Source organism: Trachypithecus francoisi, unplaced genomic scaffold, assembly GCF_009764315.1.
Source record: "Trachypithecus francoisi isolate TF-2019V2 unplaced genomic scaffold, Tfra_2.0 Lachesis_group0, whole genome shotgun sequence".
In the NCBI taxonomy this organism is placed as follows: Eukaryota; Metazoa; Chordata; class Mammalia; order Primates; family Cercopithecidae; genus Trachypithecus; species Trachypithecus francoisi.
This window is the reverse complement of record NW_022681453.1, coordinates 52,639,240-52,659,106: the sequence shown is the minus strand read 5'-3', so window position 1 is coordinate 52,659,106 and position 19,867 is coordinate 52,639,240. Positions and strand designations below refer to the sequence as shown.

The 19,867-nt window shown below is 49.1% G+C and overlaps 1 protein-coding gene across 6 annotated transcripts; it reads left to right on the top strand.

Annotated features, from left to right (window-relative positions):
• Positions 1-608: 608 nt before the first annotated feature.
• On the top strand, positions 609-19,674 carry OXTR (oxytocin receptor). 6 transcript variants are annotated; one of them, XM_033210525.1, is made up of 5 exons: positions 609-799; positions 882-994; positions 1,633-1,726; positions 1,892-2,953; positions 16,870-19,674. In XM_033210525.1, the coding sequence occupies exons 4-5, from the start codon at positions 2,032-2,034 to the stop codon at positions 17,115-17,117; spliced, it is 1,170 nt and encodes a 389-aa protein (XP_033066416.1). In that variant the 5' UTR covers positions 609-799; positions 882-994; positions 1,633-1,726; positions 1,892-2,031; the 3' UTR covers positions 17,118-19,674. The 6 variants fall into 6 exon arrangements, with proteins under 6 accessions (XP_033066416.1, XP_033066417.1, XP_033066415.1 ...); XM_033210526.1 differs by having other exon boundaries at positions 609-971; XM_033210524.1 differs by having other exon boundaries at positions 609-994.
• Positions 19,675-19,867: the final 193 nt, after the last annotated feature.

Below are 19,867 nucleotides of genomic sequence, written 5' to 3'. Positions count from 1 at the left end.
ATCCTGGCCTTTTATTCTGACTTAATTCGTGGCCACTGTAAATTACTTCAAAAAATGATTTTAGAATAGAGAAGGGGCAGGGAGGCTGAGAAGCTGCCTTTAACATTGCATCTTCCTTTGGCATGATTCAGGATTTTAATTCTGAAGCACGACAAGGAGGAAGAAACTGCTCTTAGCCGCAGACAAGCAGAATCACTTTAAATGAAGACAGAGTGTTGTGCTTCAGAATTTCCTCTAAAACTACCTAAAGACTAAAGCCTCTCCCAGCCCTGCTTAGAATAGAGGCCATTTCTAATTCCTCATTAACGGGAATAGGAACAAAAGTATTCCAAAGCAAAGACTTACTTGAGTTCACTGCTAAAGCCACTACATCAAGCTGGAGGTGTGGGGGGAGAGAAAAGGCTGAAAATTAACATCATTTTTGGAAAATAATCAGTTTAAATGCTTTTGTAACTTCATCACTATCTACCCGGGGAAAAACATTATTATTCAAGCCTCCTATGTGTCTCAGAGTCAGGAGCTTCCAAACCAAGAAAGGAAGAAACGGGCGGGTTATTTACGAGTTCCCTCCCTTTCGCAGTTTTAAACCACTGTAAAATAAACCCATTTGTTAAGTCTTGGGGACCAACGCTGGGCGAACCAGCCCCGCTCCACAGGAGTCTGCGCGGCTGGCCTCGTCCGCCCCCTAGCGGACCCGTGCGATAGTGCAGCCTCTGCTCCAGCGCACAGCGCCGCGTCCAGACGCTGTCCGCGCGCGCAGCCTCGGCGGCGCTCCTCGATCACCTCCTGTACCCATCCAGCGACCAGCCAGGCTGCGGCGAGGGGATTACAACCGAGGCTCCAGAGTCAGAGACCTCAGCCTAGCATCACATTAGGTGCAGCCAGCAGGCCATCCCAACTCGGGCCGGGAGCGCACGCGTCACTGGGGCCGTCAGTCGCCGTGCAACTTCCCTGGGGGCAGTCAACTTTAGGTTCACCTGCGGACTCGGTGCAGGTAGCTGGGTGCTAAGCAGGGATGGACGGGATGGCTAGGGCCGGTGGAACCATCGGGACCCGAGTGGAGGTGGTGGGGTGCCTCGAACTCCTTGTTCCTGGAGGAGCGCGGGGTGTTCCGAGAGATTGTAAAGTGACTTCTCGGGATCGAGACCCAGAGTCCTTGATTATCTGGGTCCAAAGCGCAGGCCGGGGGTTCTTGAACCTTCGAGGCTGCCGGGCTGGGGAGGAGCTCCGCGGGAGGTGTCTATGCCAGCGTCTGGGAACAGCGCTTGGGCATCCTGGGCTTTGAGGTAGGGGTTCCCCCAGGAGGGACTGCGGAACCGGGTTTCCACGGAAGCAGGTGTTGTGGAAGTTCAGGTAGTGACGGCCGAGCGTCTCAGAAAGTGGGGTTAGACGGGGATGGCCCTGAGCTGGGGTTTCCCAGGCAAGTGGCTATTTGGGGATTTCCGGAGGAAGTACTTGAATTAACGTTTACTGGGAGAGGGGCTGGTATGGGGGTCCCGCGGGAGGTGGATATGCTGAGGGTCGGAGCGTGGGGCGGGTAGGTAGTTTGGAGATCCCTCGGGGAGGTGGTTTGGTTTTAGATTCCCAGTCCCGGAGGAAAGTGGCTGATTTTGACCCTCCCTTCTCCCCCAGTGGGAGCCGCTGAACATCCCAAGGAACTGGCACTCTGGGGCTCTGGGTTGTGGCTGCTACAGGATTCCCGCTCATCTGCAGTGGCTCAGGGGAGGTACCTCCAACGGGGATTTCTGGGGTGGCGGCTGAGGAACCCGAGGCCGGCGGTTGTGCCCCGTGTTTCAGATGACTTGGGTTCCTGGGAATGGAACAAACACGCCCTACCCGCGTCGGAAGAGAAACACGGCGATCTCCTCACGGCTCTCCCGGTTTGTTTCAGGGTGGACCCAGCAGATCCGTCCTTGGAGTCTCCAGGAGGAGCCCCAGGCGCCCCTACACCCTCCGACACGCCGGATCCGGCCCCACAGCGCCAAGCCGTAAAGGGCTCGAAGGCTGAGGCGCACCGCGGCCGCCAGGGTCATGGAGGGCGAGCTCGCAGCCAACTGGAGCACCGAGGCAGTCAACTCCAGCGCCGCGCCGCCGGGGGCCGAGGGCAACAGCACCGCTGGACCCCCACGGCGCAACGAGGCCCTGGCGCGCGTGGAGGTGGCGGTGCTCTGTCTCATCCTGTTTCTGGCGCTGAGCGGGAATGCGTGTGTGCTGCTGGCGCTGCGCACCACGCGCCACAAGCACTCGCGCCTCTTCTTCTTCATGAAGCACCTGAGCATCGCCGACCTGGTGGTGGCAGTGTTCCAGGTGCTGCCGCAGTTGCTGTGGGACATCACCTTCCGCTTCTACGGGCCCGACCTGCTGTGCCGCCTGGTCAAGTACTTGCAGGTGGTGGGCATGTTCGCCTCCACCTACCTGCTGCTACTCATGTCCCTGGACCGCTGCCTGGCCATCTGCCAGCCGCTGCGCTCGCTGCGCCGCCGCACGGACCGCCTGGCAGTGCTCGCCACGTGGCTCGGCTGCCTGGTGGCCAGCGCGCCGCAGGTGCACATCTTCTCTCTGCGCGAGGTGGCTGACGGCGTCTTCGACTGCTGGGCCGTCTTCATCCAGCCCTGGGGACCCAAGGCCTACATCACATGGATCACGCTAGCTGTCTACATCGTGCCGGTCATCGTGCTGGCTGCCTGCTATGGCCTTATCAGCTTCAAGATCTGGCAGAATTTGCGGCTCAAGACTGCTGCAGCTGCGGCGGCAGAGGCGCCAGAGGGCGCGGCGGCTGGCGATGGGGGGCGCATGGCCCTGGCACGTGTCAGCAGCGTCAAGCTCATCTCCAAGGCCAAGATCCGCACGGTCAAGATGACTTTCATCATCGTGCTGGCCTTCATCGTGTGCTGGACGCCTTTCTTCTTCGTGCAGATGTGGAGCGTCTGGGATGCCAACGCGCCCAAGGAAGGTAGCCAGGGCTGGGAGTCCCAGGAGGAGGGAGCCTTGTGGCTGGGGGACGCCCTTATCTTGCTGCCTCAGAATATCCAGGGGTCTGTGGACTTCCTGGGGGGATAAGAGGGTTTGAAATCCCACAGAGTCACTGCTCCATCATCCCTTGGCCAAATGACTTAGGGCAATTAACCTCCCTGAGCCTCCACTTTCTCATCTGTAAGGTGGCAATAAGTATAAAAGTACCAACTGTCACCGGGCATAGGGGCATGCCGTGAGAAAATGCAGTTAAAGTCTTCAGCACAGTCCTTGGGCTGCATATGGGCTGTATGGTTTACTGTGGTGGTGGAACAGGTTCAAGGGACTCCATCTGCTTTCCCACGTGGTTAGGAGGAGGTGGTTAGGAGGAGATGGCAGAGGTAAGTTTGGAACCCCTGGCCAGGTTCAAATTCCTTCAAGTTTAAGTTCACATTAAGCTGAACTTCCACTTTAAGTTCAAGAAATCCATTTGAAGCCAAGAAGTCTGGTTTGGACAAGGACAGCCTTGCAGGGGTGGGCAATTTATCCAACCAAGCCCCTAGTAGTTGAAGGGGGTGCTGGGGGGCAGAGGATTCCAAGGGAGAGGTGAAGACAAATCTCCGAACCCCTCATCGAGTGGAGGTGATGAGTCTCCATGCAGAGAGGTGAGTACTGCAAGAAGCGGTGGGCAGGCTTAGGGAGGAGAGTGCCCAGAACTGAGACTCCACTTCTACTACTTGGGGGAAAGAGAAGAAAGCCTGGAGGGGGACATTCAAGTTTGAGGGGGAGGCTGGGTGATTTCTGTAGGTGGGGAATGTGCCTTCCAGGTTGGAGGACTGCTGAGGACAAGGCTGAGGGTGGGGCAATTGTCCATTCTTGGCCTGTGCCAGAAAGCTAGGAGGAGGGCATAGAAGAGGGCGACCTAGGGAGAAAGCTTGGAGGAACAGAGGCATCCTAGGGCTCTGGGGTTTGTGACTGGTGCTGGGTGGCTGTCCCCAAGGCACAGAGCACCAGGCAGCTTCCTGTCACTCCCTAGCCCACAACCCCTTTCCAGTAGCTCATGTGGAAAGAGCAGGAGGGGTGATTGCTGGTGGTGAATGATTTGTAAGTTTTTGTTTGAAGGTAATTCCACAGCGCGTGCTGGATGTCGGGGACTTCAAATGTTTGTAAAGAAAGACCAAAGGATTTGCTTTCACCCTTTTTCCATCCAGACACTGCAAATGTCCCATTTCTGTGTGCATTCACCACGGCTCCCAATAGTTTCAAATACATGCACCTGGGAAGTTGAAATTTCAGTGCCAGCTGCTTTCATTCAGTTTGGTAACTTTGCTTTGGTCCTTTCTGGAAATCACAGACTCCAGGCTTTACGGAATCCTCCCAGTTAGCTCAGTGTTTGCTTTAGTGGCCAAGACACTGGTTATTCAATATTTACTGAAAGCGTGTGGCCCCTGGTCACACCTTACAGAGAGGGTTCTAGAGCCCAGAGAGGGGAAGGCACTTGCACCAGGTCACACAGCAAGTCAGAGGAAGAGCTGGCGTTTCCTGTGCCAGGGTTCTTATGAAGGGCACATGATGAGGGAGTGGGGTTGGAGGCAAAAGCCGGTAGTAGAAGTCTCTAAGTAAGGCCTTAGGCTACACCTGTTTCCTGGACTGATCTGAAGAAACCAGATCCAGGTCTTGAGGAGCTCGAGCACCAACTGTCAAGGAAGTGAAACCAGCACCCCTTGGAGTAGATACTGGAGAGATGTGGAGTCTAGTCCTCCTCCAGCCCTTACTAGCTTTGGGATGTTAGCTGAGAGATCCCTTTATTCCCCTTGAGCCTTAGTGTCTAGATTTTAAAATGAGGACATTTCAGGATTCAGTTAATTGATTCAACAGACATTCCGCTCCTCTCTCCTTGGGGTCCCCTCGCCTCTCCCGTTCATGTCTCGAGTCTCTGGTGAATTTTCTCCTTCCCTCTCCTCCCAGTTCCCTCCTGTATGGCTTCCTGCTGTTCAGCCCGTCACCTGCACTCCTCTTCTCGCTGTGTGTCCTCCCTAAAGGAGAGTGTGTGGGCAACACCCACGTCACATGTACCATGAAGCGAAGTTTAGATCTTTTCTACACTTTAAAAGCATGTCAACAATTGATTTCTTTGTCTTAGAAACAAAAGAGAGAGAAAAAAACAGACACACACAGATCCTGGCCAGAGTGTGGCCAGAGAGGTTGTAGGTCTTTTGAGTGTTTGTGGTCCTCTGAGGATTTTCCTGGGGATGAGACCTTCAGTAGAGATGGACTTCTGCTCAAGCCCAAGGGGCAGGGAAAGAAGAGGACTTCAAGTATTTCAGGTCCTACTTCCCTTTGCTCCTTTAGGAATTCAAGGGGAAGGGTGGGTGTTGCATGAAAACCCCGGGGCTTCTCTTGGTCCTCCTTGGCATTTTGTCCCGGGTGCTGAGAAAAATCCAAACACAGACTGGCAGGGATTCATGACGCTGCTGCAGCCGGGACCTCCCCACTACCCCAAGCACACAGCCAGGAGCAGGAGCCCAGTCCAGATGTGAGCACCTCATCATACACCGAGGTGACGACGTGGACTCTGGCCACCACCAGCCTGGCCACATCATGCCCAGGCCTCAGGGATGCAGGAGTCAGAGTGGCTGTGAGCTCAGTTAGAACACCAGCCATGTGTCCACTTGGCCTTAATTTGGATAATTGCAAGTAGCAGATGGAAGTGGTGTCTACATCACTTTGGAGATACCTCTCAATCCAGAGGCCACCAGCAAGTGTTAAGGAAGGAATAAAAGAGAACCACACTCGAGCTACCTCGAGAGGTTGTTATAGGAAAAGTGGAATTAATGCACAGCCTCACTTTCCTCTCCAAGAGGACAGAATTTAGAAGCAGAAATATCTAGACTGGGGCCCTTACTCCACTCATCACCTGAGGAGCCAGTACCCGAGCCCGTGGCTAACAGTGTGACGTCATGCTTGCGGCTGGAGCAGGCTCACAGGGAGGCAGGAGAGGTGGGGCACACATGGGTCTATTCCTGCTTTATCATGAAAACCCCAGGGAGGTAGGGAAGCTTAGTCAATGGCCCCCATCAAGGCTGCCAGAGTGGGTGGGATGTCATGATCCTGGTGGCTGCAGATGTGGTGGCCCGGGGACCCAAAGTCCCTCTCTCCTTCAGCGTTTGCTCTCTCTTTTCCATCTCTCCCTTGAGCGACTTCATTCCTTCACACACCTTCACAAATACCAAGGGCTGCCTTTATGGGTTTAGAGCTCACCTCGTTCCAAAAGTAATGTGCGGTAGTGGACACAAATTTAGGTAACTCAACAAGATAAAAAAGATATGAGGGAACTGGGATAAAGCAGGCGGTAGGGAGAAGAAAAGGAAAACAAAAATATTACAATAATAGTAGTAATAATACTATTAATAATAATAAAGTCTCTCTGTGTATAGACAAGCTCTACACGTGGTTACTTTTTATAAGTACCAAAGAGGAAAACTTTGAGCTTAAATATTTTCGTGATTCGGAAGAAAGAGCCAATGGGAGCATCTGAGTAATTTAATGAGATCCATTTTTCAAAGCAGCCGGATGCTGTCGGGTGCTGACTTGATGCGGCTGGTGAGACTGGATGCCCCACGCAGGGTTTGATGAGCCCTTTATATATCTTCCGGAATTAAATTCCAAAGCCAAAGATTTGGCACCAGCCTTTTCCCTTGAACCCAGTGGCGTTTGCTATGCTGCTGGTTGTAGGAGCTCTGACCCTGGGGCAGTTCTGAGGGAGGAGATGAGGATGAGGAGGGAGTTTGGTAGAGTGGGGCTGTTTGTATTTCTAGGGTTGGTTGATGTTGGCTGAGTGTGGTGGACAGGATATGGGGTCTCTGTCTCTAGTCTTCTCTTTCCAGCATCTCCCTGGTAAAATGCCCAGTCTGGTGTCCTTAAGCCAGTTGTTTTACCTGCTCTGAGCCTCTGCCTCCTCCTCCATGTAATAAGGATAGCATGGCTCACTGCGTGGGGTTGTGAGGATTAAATGGTGTGACCCATGGCCCCTTCCTGATGGACAAGGTGGGGATTCTTGTCTTGAGCATAGGTGGAGGGAATGGGACAGCAGGCACAGGGAGGCTGGGAGGTGGGAGAGAAGCTTGTTAAGGCTGGAGAGGTGGACTGTGAGCCCTATCACAGCAGGGACACTGCTCGTCCTGTTCCTTACTTGTTAAGCCCAAATCCAATGTGTGGCTGTTTTGTGGCACAACCCCAGGGGATGCCTTTTACTCCAGGGGATGCCTGGTACAAGGCTGCACAGTCACTGATGGCTCAACTGGTGCTTGCCAAATACGTGGAAAATGGGAGCAGGGAGGTGAGTGAGACAGGGCAGGGATGGGCATGAAGAGCTGGACTCAGGAGGAATAGGGACTTTCTAAGTAGCCCTCCAAAACGGAACTGGCAATCTGGGAAAGAAAGGGGTGCCCCATCGCTGGGGGTGACCAAACATCTGTCAGGAGCACTGGACCAGGAGGAAGGCTGACAGGCACAGGAGGCCTGGTTTGAACCGTTTCCCCATCTGTAGAATGAGCTTCCCAGCTCCCCCCCCCCCGTTTCCGTGGGACTGAGGACCATCTGGCATGTCCCATCCATCTTTCCTTCTGTGAATGCTGTGCCTGAGGTGTGGGGGACCAGGCCCCTTGGAAGGGCTTGTTCTTGAGGTGACCCAGCGATGTGGAGAGCATGGTGGGCCGGCAGGAGGAGCTGGGACAGGATATTCACTCTGGGCCGTGAACAGTGCACGAGCTCGGCCCTTCTGGGTATAAATCACAGTGAGATGGATAGTTAACTTCAGACTCTTATATGATTCGGTAATTGTGTGTTCTTTTATGTTCTTAGCTAATGTTAATGTTTTCCCTTTGGGTTTCTGCCCTGAGGTGATTTCACTTCTTTTCCTTCCAAAGGTTTGATAAATAACAGCTAAAAAGACAAAAAACAAAAACCAAAAAACTCAAAGAAAAACAAACTCCAAACCAGCCTCTTGGGTGAGGCCCTGTTACATCATGTTTCCATTTGATGGCTGTCTGCGTGGGTTTCAGGAGGGGTGAGGAGGGGAAGAGGGGTTGTGGAGGGCCTCGGATCAGGAGGAGATTAGCAGGTGCCCTGGCTGCATCACGCTGTCTGTGGAGGCTGGATCAGGTCTGTGGCCCGGGGCTGGCATGTCTGAGTGTGATCTGAGGCACTGGCCTACCTGCTGACCTTACCATCTTGCCCTGGCAACTCCTGGAAGCGAAGACAACCCCACCGGGCTCCCTCCCAGGGGCTGAAGTCAGACCGTATACACCAGACCCCGCCTGCCAGAACCCCCAGCCCCGGGAGACAATACTGGGAAGTAGCCAGTCCCCTTCCGGGACCTGGTCTTGTTGCCATCTGTGTCATTTGGAGCAATGTCTCTTGATGCCCTCTGGACCTCTGCCGTTCCCATCTGAGCAATAGGGATAACAGTTCATGATGGAACTCGATACCCTCTCTGGGCCTCAGCTTTGGTGAAGGGAGGAGTGGGATTAATTGGTAACAGCAGCCACCACTGACTGAGTGCCCACTGGGAGTAAGGCCTGTGCCCGGGCCATTTCTGCTCCTCACCCTAGTGCAGCAAGGCAGGGGCCCATCATGGCTTTTCTACAGATGAAGAAACCGAGGCTTAGAGAGGTGTGACCTGCCCACGATCACCGCTGAGTAAGTGATGGAGCTGGGATTGGAACCCAGTCATCTCACTCTAGAGACTGACACACTGCATGACTACCCCAACTCCCTGCCGCCCTAGGCTAGCAGTTTTCCCGATGATCTACACCTTCACCTTGGAGATCTCCTGGGTGCTTGTTAGATCGCTGGCCCTGCCCATGCGATCTAATTGCCCATTCCTTCCATGGAAGTCGAGCCCTCCGCCACCATCTGGCCCCAAGGTCCTGACATCTTGGGCTCTTCCTGCAACACCTACACACACACACACCTAGGTACACATCTGCTGATGGCACTGCCCTCCCAGCGCTCTGGGTTCAGTGCCACGCCCCTCACATCCTCCCTGTGTCCACCAATTCCATCATCTTAGCTGCACCACATGCCTCCTGTGGGCAGTTGCTTTCTCTTTCCATTATCACCTTCTTGGTTTAGAGGATGATTTTTCAACTTTGGCACTACTGACATTTTAGGCTGGATAATCTTTGACGTGTGTGTATGTGTGTCGGGGAGGAGCTGTTCTGTGCATGGTAGGATATTTAGCAGCATTCCTGTCCTCTATGTGCTACTTGCCACTAGCAACCTCCCTGCCAGCTGTGGCCACCAAAACTGTCTCCAGACATTGCCAAAACTTCACTAAGGGGCAAAGTCATCCCTGGTTAGGACCTGCTGGCTTAGACCCACTGTTCTACTTTTTAAACTAATACCCAACAAATGAATACTCTCTTGTTAGCACTGCCCTGGTCTCTGGCCAGCCCGCCTCTTGTACCCCCAGCCAGGCCTGATGATTTGCCACTTTCCACAAGTTCCTGTGGTCTAGCTGCCTTTGCACCTATGCTAATACTGTTCGTGCCATGGGAACACCCACCCCAGTTTCTTCCATGGATTCCCATGCTTTGAAGCCCAAGTCCAGTGTGTGGGCTACTTTGTGGCACAACTCCAGGGGATGCCTTTTACCTCATGGTCTATGAGCAGGGTGTTCCTAGGAACTGTGCAGTGCACAGCCTGAACGACTGAGCATGGCAGCCTCATCCAGTGCCCCTTTCAGGAAGCCATCCCTGTTTTCCCACTTTGGAGGGGCTTCTTCCTCTGAATGCTAACTCATTCATTCAAAAAAACAGTTACTGATGCTTCTGCAGGCTCCTGTCCACACAACCTCTGCTTTCATCTGTCAATCCCCAAGTGAAGAGAGTTGGCAAGGGGCCCTCCCAAGCCCTTGCCCTCCTGTGGCCAGATGCTAGCATGCATAAATGTGGGACAGTCTGGTCAAGATTGGTCACAGAGTTCTGGGCACACCCACAGACCTCTGGGAGGGACACCCCCAGTTTCTGCTGGGTTAGTGTCAGGTGGAGCGGCAGCCCCATACTCTTCAGGTGTGGGGCTGAGCCTGCCCACAACTCAGATTTCTGGGATTCAGAATCTCAGGTTTCTGAAGTTCAGAATAGGGCTTAGGTTGTAGAGAGGGTGGAACATCCTGCTGGTGCAAGTCAGCGTAGCTGAGGGAGTGGGAGTTATTTTGGGCACAGGTCTAGCATTTTAGCAAATGAGCTGCAGTTTCAGTTGGCGCAAAGTGGCAAGTCTAAGGATGCTGGGAACAAGAGTATTAAAAGGAAAGAGAAACAACTGTCTCACCTGGAGGAGACAGGAGGCCAGGTGAAAGGTTCTAGCTCTCGTTTAGAGGTACCCTAGACTGGGTCTTGCCTAAGGTATGGGTGGGAGGGAGGTGTAACCAGGTGGTCTCCTGTGTCCCAGCCCCAAGGCCCAAATCCTTACTCCTGATTCCTGCTCTGAGGGGCAGCCTCTGCCAGTGTTTCCTTTTGAAGCCTCAGCCGGGAACTAAGGCTTCCTGCCCTTTAGCCAGATGCTTCGAGACTATGGGCCTCTGCCCTCCCAGCCCATATCTCCCATCCCAACAGCACTCTCGCACATTCTGTTTCTCTCCCTTTCTCTCCACCTGACCATATCTGAGTACGAACTTAATTTTCCCAGAGGGAATTGCATTTGAGTCCAGTCACCTTATTGGGAGGCCATATCCTGTGGTTGAGCAGGGAAATTATTTGTAGCCCTTCCAACATACTGGCAGCAGTGGCTGATTTATCAGGACCTCTTACCTCTAATTTCATGCTTCAGTTCAATTCAGTTCCTTATTGAACTCTTCCTATTTTCTAGTAGCTGTTAGCAGCCTAAGGACAGCGCCACCAATAAGACACAGTCCCCGGCCAAAGAGTATCAAAAAAATAGTGATAGTATGATGGGGTGATGCTGTTATAGAGGTATTTATTTACCAAGTACTGCAAATGCCCTTAGAAGGCATTAGTTGATCTGTCTCCCTGGGAAGGAATCAGGAGGGTTTCAGAGGGGAAGTATCATTTGAAAAGGGTTTTTGAGGGATGAATAGGAGCTTATTATGCAAAGAAGCAGATGCACATTCCATGCCGAGATCAAGAATGACGCACGGTTACTTTATTCATTTCTTCTTTCCTATCTATAAGATTTGAGCCAGTTGGAAGGAAGCTGCTCAAACTTTAATGTGCATTTTGTTAAAATGCAGATTCTGATTCAGTAGGTCTGTAGCGGGGCCCCAAGAGTTTGCAGTTTTGACGAGGAAACAAGTGATGCCTATCAGATGCCCTGTAGCCAGCCACTGGCTACACTTTGAGCAGCAAAGCTTTAATATATTATCTTTTACCAACACTCACTGTTTGCCTTACCACATGTGGCCCAGATTGGCTGGAAGGCCTTGTCATTCCTTGAAGGGTAGTGAAGGGCTGGTTGTTTGCAGGAAGGCCCTGGCTTGTCTTCTTCCAGAATGTGGTTATTCTCAGGCCCAGCCCAGTGAGTCCAGCACACCTACCAGATTGGAGCAGTGCTGTCGGAGAAACCCATTTTCAACTCTGTAGCCCGTCCGTTTGGTTCTTCACCCAGACCTTGCGCTACACGGGCTGATCACACATCTGTGATTTTTAGAAATATCTTTTCTAAGAAGGCACCCTTTAGTATATATTGAGACTCAATCTTTCTATAAGCATACATTCAAAAATCATTTTCTTAAGAAAGGGCCTTCCATAGTTTTGTTCCCAGATGCCTGCACAGTCCTGTAGGAATAAGAGACTTACGTCTGAATTCCTGGTACTCTGGGGAGGCCCCGTAGCAAATGATTGGTTTCTCAAGTGCGGGCCTTTTGTAAAGTTGGCAGGCTTGCTTTGATCCAGCCAATCTCGGCCGTGTGTCTTTGAATCATGTGAAACGTGCCAGTAGCCTCAGGAACAGCACAGCCCAGAGAGGCCATGGCCAGCTGCCTGTCAGCTGTTCTGGGCTAATTTGGGGTTTCAGTGCTGGGGTGGAGAGAGTGCTGGGAAATCCGAACAGGGGAGTTCTTGGGGCTTGAGGAAAGCCAGGCTGGGAAGGATGGAACATAGACCTCTGCCTCCCACCCCTCCATGAATCATGGTGCCACGTAGAAATGTAGAGTTGATTCTCCCAGGGGCAGAATTGCCCAGAAGGGGATATTGGCATTTGGTGTGTGGCTGTTTCTGCTCATGTACCCGGCTTGGCACATAAGAGACTGCACTTGAAAACCACCCCTAGTCCTCAGCCTTGTGCCCAGCAGCCCCTTCCCCAAATGCTTTACCCCCTGTTTAACATTCTGCTGGTCTTTTCAGTCTCTCTCATCCTGAGTCTGGAAATCACTTGAGGGCAGGGACTGCCCTTAGATCCCAGCACCTACTCAGTGCATGGCATGGAGTGGAGGCAGAATGAAAGGATGGATGTCTGACCTCTTCCTCCTCCAAGAAATGCCATAAGCATGAGACCAGCAGCCCCTGGGGAGTCCGGGTGCACAGCACCTCCTCTTCATCCTCCCTTCCCAGCAAGGACGGGAGAGAGAAAGTTTGCAGTCCTGGCATACTCAGGGCTCGATCGTGGGGCTAGATGTGATTTTTATGGCAGGCAAGTGGGATAGACATGATTAGAACTGGCTCTTCCATCGAAGACCCTGAGATCCTGCGCCTGCCCACAGTTGCAGCAACCTTCCCTTTTGGATTTCTAGGTCACTGGCAGAATAAGTTTTTCCAAAATTGACTGTTAGAGTTCCTTTCTTGTCAAGTAATTCAATCCGAGGGCTCTGGGGTTTGATTTTTTCTTTTTCTTTTTTTTTTTTTTTTTTTAGCTTTTGAGCAGTGTAGGGAAAATGGGTTGAGGATGATTTCTCTAATTGTTCTGGGATTGGGAGTCTCCAGACTTGGATTGTAAAGAATTGCTGTAGTTGGTCATAGCTCACAAACATTAATGCTAATATTAATAACAATTACTTGAAAAAACACTTTCCCAGTCACAAAGCCCTTTTACACTATCTTTAATTTTTTTTTTCGTTTTCTCAATAGCCTTATGATTACTGCCTCCATGCTACAGATAAGGAAACTGAGGCTCAGGCAGTAGATGTAGTTCAGAGAGTGATTAGGTGAGAGGGGGATCCAGGCCCCAGGGATTTGCGTGCAGATCCTGAGTTCCTGGGTTCTCCTCCCTGCCTCTCAGCCAGTGTTTCTGTGGGCCAGGGACTCCCACTGTGAACAGCTTCCTTTCCTGATGGACCCCGGAGAAGGGTCAGGCCCATGAGGACTTGTAGGTCCTCCTCTCTGCGCTGACTTCATTGTGGTTGCATTGTGTGGAAATGGGGAGGGAGGCCAGTCTCCCTGGGAGCTTGGGAGCGGCCATGGCCCCTCAGAGAAGCCCAGATGAAGGCATGGGTCCTGGCCTTTGCACATTTGCACTAAGCAGTCATTGGGTGTGGCAGCTCCTTTTGGCCAAAGGCAATGCCCAGAGAGGAGCTCAGCTGTGAGCATTTGGCAGGCAGCTCTTGGGCAGCTGGAGGAATGGGTGCCCAGGGGGGACCACAACATCCACAGCATCAAAAATGGGGAATGGGCAGTGCTTACTCTCAGTGGTGGACCACATTTGTTTTGGGAACAGGGAGGTTGCTCTCTGTCCCTCAAATTATAACATTAGGCAAACTGCCTAACCACCTTCTATCTTGGCTTTGGGACGGACAGGATTCACTAACTGGAACCAACCTGGCCTGTGAGGATGCTAACCTGTTTTTAAAAGTAATCAGTCTTCATTAATGTGTGAACACAGGGTGACTTGGTGTGTGCCCTTGGGGAAGTGACTCTCCTTCTCTAAGTTTCACTTTCCTTATCTATAAAATGAGGGTAAGGCTACTTTGAAAACTGTACTCTTCTGAGCAGGCTCGAGCAGTGATTATGATGGTCAACATTGTCACATCCTCACATGGAAAATGTGAAATGTAAGGACAATGTTTTCCATGCTTTGTTCTGTTCCAAGTCCTCTGTAATCCTGTGAAGCCTTTCTTGCCACCAGAAAGGGGAATGCTATGGCCTAAACAAGATAGAATAAGTGCAGAAAGCAGGTTGAAGTGGAATCTGTAGTCACTCACCTGCTCAGTAACCATCAAAGGCTCCCTATTGCCCATGCAGTCAAGTGGGCAGACTCTACCTGGATTTAAGATCCTCCTGTCTGGTTCCAAACCATCTTTCCAACCTCTTCTCTTCTGAAACTCCTCCTTTTCCTTCTTGCCTCCTGGGAAGTCCCTGAATGATCTTGGCTGTTCTCAACAATGGGCCTTTATTCCTGCTGCCTCACCCCTTTGAAATATGCTCCGTAGTCCCTGCTTTGTGTTCCTAAATAGATCTCCCCCTGATGGTAGAGCTTTGAAGTGCTGTTCTTGGAAACTTAACGACTTGGGATGACTAGGATATTGACAAATTAAGAACAGCCAAATGTGCCCTTAGTGTTGGTAACTTGACATGAGCAGGTTCAGGTTAGAGAGGGCCCTTCATCCCCTGAGGACCCACTCGAGGTCACTCGTGTCTGTGGCCGCCAGGTGGGATCAGAGTTGCTGGTTAGACATCTCCCACCCACGCTGGCCTCTTGGAGGCAGAAGGATTGGTGGCTACTTAGGAATTCATTAACTCTTTTCTTCTTTGTTGTTGATGTTTCTGTAGTTTTTTTTAAAAAAAATAGGATAAAAACTTTGAAAGATCCAAAGAGTAAAGAGTGAGACCAATGGTTTACATGAACAGATAAGATTGTGCCAAATAACTGTGTCCAACTAGGCAAAACACAGTGTCTTTCTGTTAACTTCATTCCTGATGTTTCCTTCTATCTCATTGCAAAGCTTTATACACCTATGTCCTTCCCTTTGTGGTTGGTAGTTTGTAAATGTTGACTTTTGCATGTTGCATGTTGATTTTTGCCTCTTTCATTATTTCTAAGACATTCTGTTTTTAGTCTTGTGGGTGAATTTTAATATTGTTGGTGAAATATTGCACCAGAGTTTCTAAACTTAAATTCATCTTCTTATCCATCCAAATCAAAGCAAATTTCCTAACAAAATATTTTTTGTTAAAAGCAATGAATTTAATAATATTGGTCATTTTTCTTTCACTTTTCCTCTTTTCTATTCTTTATTATTTTAGTACTAAGAGTTAAATTTCCATTCTTTGCTTTCTAAAAACTTCTATTACAAGAATTTTGTTTTCTGTCTGTCGTAGCTTGCTTTTGTTCCAACAGGTGCACCAATTAATTAGACCAGTGGTTCTTAACCTTGAGGGTGCATTAGAATTACAACATTCCTGAGCCCTACCTCCAGAGGGTAGTTCTGGGGTGGGGCCTGAGAATGTGCATTTCCAGCAAGTTCCCATGTGATGCGTCGCTCTGCGGGGGGGAGGGGCCACTTTGAGAGCCCTCATGTAGACTTACCAACAACCAACCGCCTTTCTTTCCTTGGTGCTTGAAGATTTTGCTGATAAACATCTCTGTTCTCTTCATCAGCGGCCACATCTAGATTTTGCACCTCTCTAGCATCCCCAGTGAAGAGTCCTTCCCTGGATTTAGCTCTTGAACTCTAGAGTTATTTGTTGAAAAATTTTGCAGAGCAGACAGAAATAAGACTAGTGGATTTTCCTCACCTTCTTGCAGTTGCCTTCACACACAAGGAGGTGGCTCAACAGAATTCCTAGCTGTTTTCCTTGTGGGTTTCTGGAGATGTTGCCTGGCCTTGTCTGTCATCAGGAGATGTCTGATTGTTCAGATTTAAGGCCATTGAAAGAAGCCAGATTTTTATCCCCGTGCTTGGAAGTACCTAGAATTAGGAATTTTTTCTTCCTCCTTGAAGTTTTGGTTTGTGACAGGCAATGTTTTGAAGCTGATTTCTGATCATTAATTTCGACTGCAACTCCATGAGTCCTCAGTATAATAGCCTTTAAGGAGTGCTTCAGATAATTTTCATGTCACTTTCTTTTTCCTGCATGAGTCTTATTGTCATGCTGAAGTAGTGCTCTTAGGCACAGCTTCATGGAGATGCTTTCAGTTGATCAGCCGTGAAGATGTCATACACTTTCTTGCTGCCACGCCTTTGCTGGTGCCATTCCTTCTGCCTGGAGCACATTTCTTCCCTGCTCTGCCTGGAAAAACCATAGGCATCTTCGGGAATCAGCTCACATGCCCCGTTTGTGGGGCCGGCTATGACTCTCAGAGCGGCACCCCCTTCCTGTGCCTACCTAACTCACAAGATGTCCACATCATGGTGTTTCTCATTTTATTTGATTGATTTGCCCGGCACATAGTCATGATAGCAGCCATCATTTATTGGGCACCCACTGTGTATGAGGCACCCTTTAATCCTAGCAGCAGTCCTCAGAGGTTTGGGCACTCTCCTTATGCCCACTTAAAGATTAGGAAACGAAGCTTCTTAGGGACTTCAAGTAACTAGGCGCTGGCAAGGCTAGCATGAAAACTGGGTGTTGCAGCTTCTGGGTGCTGTGCTTGTAGACGCTCGAAGTTGTAGGCACTCAACACTAGTTGTGTGGGTGATGCATGAAAAGGTGACTGTGATAGATACAGCTTCTGCTGAGGGAGGTAGGCAGTGGGAAAGCTGCTGGTGAGAGAAAGGCAGGGACGGTTCCAAGCCTGGGCTGAGCCTGGTGGGGAGGGTTTGGAGGACAGCCTGAGGGCATGTCCAGCACAAGGAGGAAGAAGGAAGACAAACTTTGCCTCTTTAGTACCTCATCTTGTGATTCAGGATGTAGTACTTGGACAAGCCTGTCACTCACGAAATGGTGTTTAAGTCAGATATGTCTGGAAGTGTCTCCAGTGTTAATGAATGCCCTTTTCTCCTTTCTCCTGCCCCCGCCCCCTCAGCCTCGGCCTTCATCATTGTCATGCTCCTGGCCAGCCTCAACAGCTGCTGCAACCCCTGGATCTACATGCTGTTCACGGGTCACCTCTTCCACGAACTCGTGCAGCGTTTCCTGTGCTGCTCCGCCAGCTACCTAAAGGGCAACCGCCTGGGAGAGACAAGTACCAGCAAAAAGAGCAACTCGTCTTCCTTTGTCCTGAGCCATCGCAGCTCCAGCCAGAGGAGCTGCTCCCAGCCATCCACGGCGTGACCCACCAGCCAGGGCCAGGGCTGCCTCCTGAGGTTCGGGCTGTGCTGGCATAAGTGGTCGGCCCCTAGGTGATGGCGTATGTTTGTGTGTAAGGTACCTATCAGTTTGTATCTCTCCACTCTTTGGGGTGGCTTCAGTGGGGTAGAGAGTGGTCTCCATGATGGGAGATGATAGGGAACTCAGCCATCAGGCAACCCCCTCACCTCCTACACGTACTTCTGCCACCCTGAACCCACTGCTACCCTGGGCAGTGGGTGGCTTGTTTTTTCTCCTGGACTTGCAATTTCACACCAGTATCTTTTTACTTCTTTATTCCGGGCTATTGTGAAAAGCAGGAAATATAAGATTGGTGACCAATTGGGTCAGGAAGTTCAGTGTTCTGGACTTGGGGTAAGGAGTGGGGTTGGGACCTCAGATGGGGAGGGTGGTGTTAAGATCCTCCTGACCTCAAAGTGTATTTGCCTTTAAGCGAACAAATGCTGGGGTCCTTGGGGACCAACTTGTCAGAGGGTAGCACTAGAAGAAGGGGATTACCTTGTAAGACCATCTGGCACAGCGGACCAATTAGAACTTGAGTTAAAAATGTTTAAGAAGCGTTTGGGAAAGAAAAAGAAATAAATGCATCCAGATTGGAAAAGAAGAAGTAAAACTATTTGCAGATGACACCGTTTTGTGTATAGAAAATCCTAAGGAATTCACACACACACACACACACACACACACACACAAACGCACAGCTTATTAGAACTAATAAGCAAGTTCCTCACGGTTTCAAGATACAAGATCAATATACAAAAATGAATTGTATTTCTTTATACTAGCAACAAACAATATGAAAACGAAGTTAAATAATTCCATTTATAATAGCATCAGAAAGAATAAAATAGGAATCAACTTAACAAAACAAGTGCAAGAATGAAAACTACAAAATTTGGAAGAAATTAAAGGAGGCTTAAATAAATGGAAAGACATCCTGTGTTCACGGATCAGACTTAGTGTTGTTAAGATGGCAATACTATCCTAATTGACATACAGATTCAGTGCAATCCTTATGAAAATCATAGCTGGCTTCTTCGCAGAAATTGATAAGCTGGTCCCAAAATTCATAAAGAAATACAAAGGACCCAGAATAGCCAAATAAGCCTTGAAAAAGAACAAAGTTGGTGCATTCACACTCTCTGATTTTGTAATTTATGATAAAGGTACAGTAATCAGCTCAGTGTGTTACTGGTTTAAGGATAGACATACGGAGTAGAATAAAGAGTACAGATATGAACACTTATACTTATGGTCAGTTGATTTTTGACAAGGTTCCCAAGACAATTCCATAGAGAAAGAAGAGTCTTTTCAACAAATGGCACTGAGACAATGATATGCATATGCAAAAGAATGAGGTTGGACCTTTACTCACACCATGTGCAAAAATCAACTCAAAACGCGTCCAAGATTTAAATATAAGAGCTGAAACTAGACAATCTTAGAAAGAAACATAGACTTAGATCTTTGTAACCTTGAATTAGGCAGTGGTTTCTTAGATATGACACCAAAGACACAAGCAACCAATGGAAAAATAGGTAAATTGGACTTAATCAAGATTTGAAGCTTTTGTGATTCAACAGGCCCTATCAAGAAAGTGAAAAGATAACTTGCAGAATGGTAGAAAATATTTGCAAGTCATATATATGATAAGGGACTTGTATCTGGAATATAGAAATAACTCTTATAACACAACAATAAGGAGAAAAATAAATCAATTTTAAAAATGGACTAATGATTTGAATAGACATTTCTCGAAAGAAGATATACAAATGGCTAATAGGCACATGAAAAAATACTCAACATTATTATTCATTAGGGATATGCAAGTCAAAACCACAGTGAGATTCTAGTTCACAATCACTAGGATGGCTACAAGAAAAAGATGGACAACAACAAGTGTTGGTGAGGATGTAGAGAAACTGGTAGACATTTAAATTGTTGGTGGGAACATAAATGGTGCACCTGCTTTGGAAAACAGTTTGGCAGTACCTCACAAAATTAAACATAGAGTGACCATATGACCCAGAAATGCCACTCCTAGGTATTTGCCCAAGAGAAATGAAAACATACATACACACAAAAGCTTGTACACCAATGTTCATAGCAACATTATTTGTAATAGCCAAAAAGTGGAAACAACCCAAATATCTATCAACTGATGAATGGGAAATAAAATGTGGTCTATCCATACAATGGAACATTATTAAACTCTAAAAAGAAGTGAAATACTGACACATGCCACAACATGGATGAACCTTGAAAACATGATGCTAAGTGAAAGAAGCCAGTTGCAAAAGACCACATGTTGTCTGATTGCATTGAAATGCAATGTCTAAAATGGACAAATTTATATAGAGGGAATATAGATGCATGTTTGCCAAGTCCTGGAGGCTGTGGGAGATGAGGTGTGACTACTAAGGGTTTGGGGTTTCTTTTTTGGGTGATGAAAATGTTCTGAAATTAGTGGTGATGGTGCACGATTTTGAAAATATACTAAAAGCCAATGAACTTTAAAAAAATAAAAATAAACAAAAAAATATTCAACAGATGAATTCAGAGAAGGCCAACTTGACAGATGAATTCCTTGGAATCTCTTGCCTCTCAGAGCGTTCGTTTCTCTATGTGGCTCACTGCTTGAGAGGGATCTCATGGTTTTCTCACTCGATTTTGCTGCAAGAGATGATGTCTCTATTTGGCAAAAAGTAACAGCA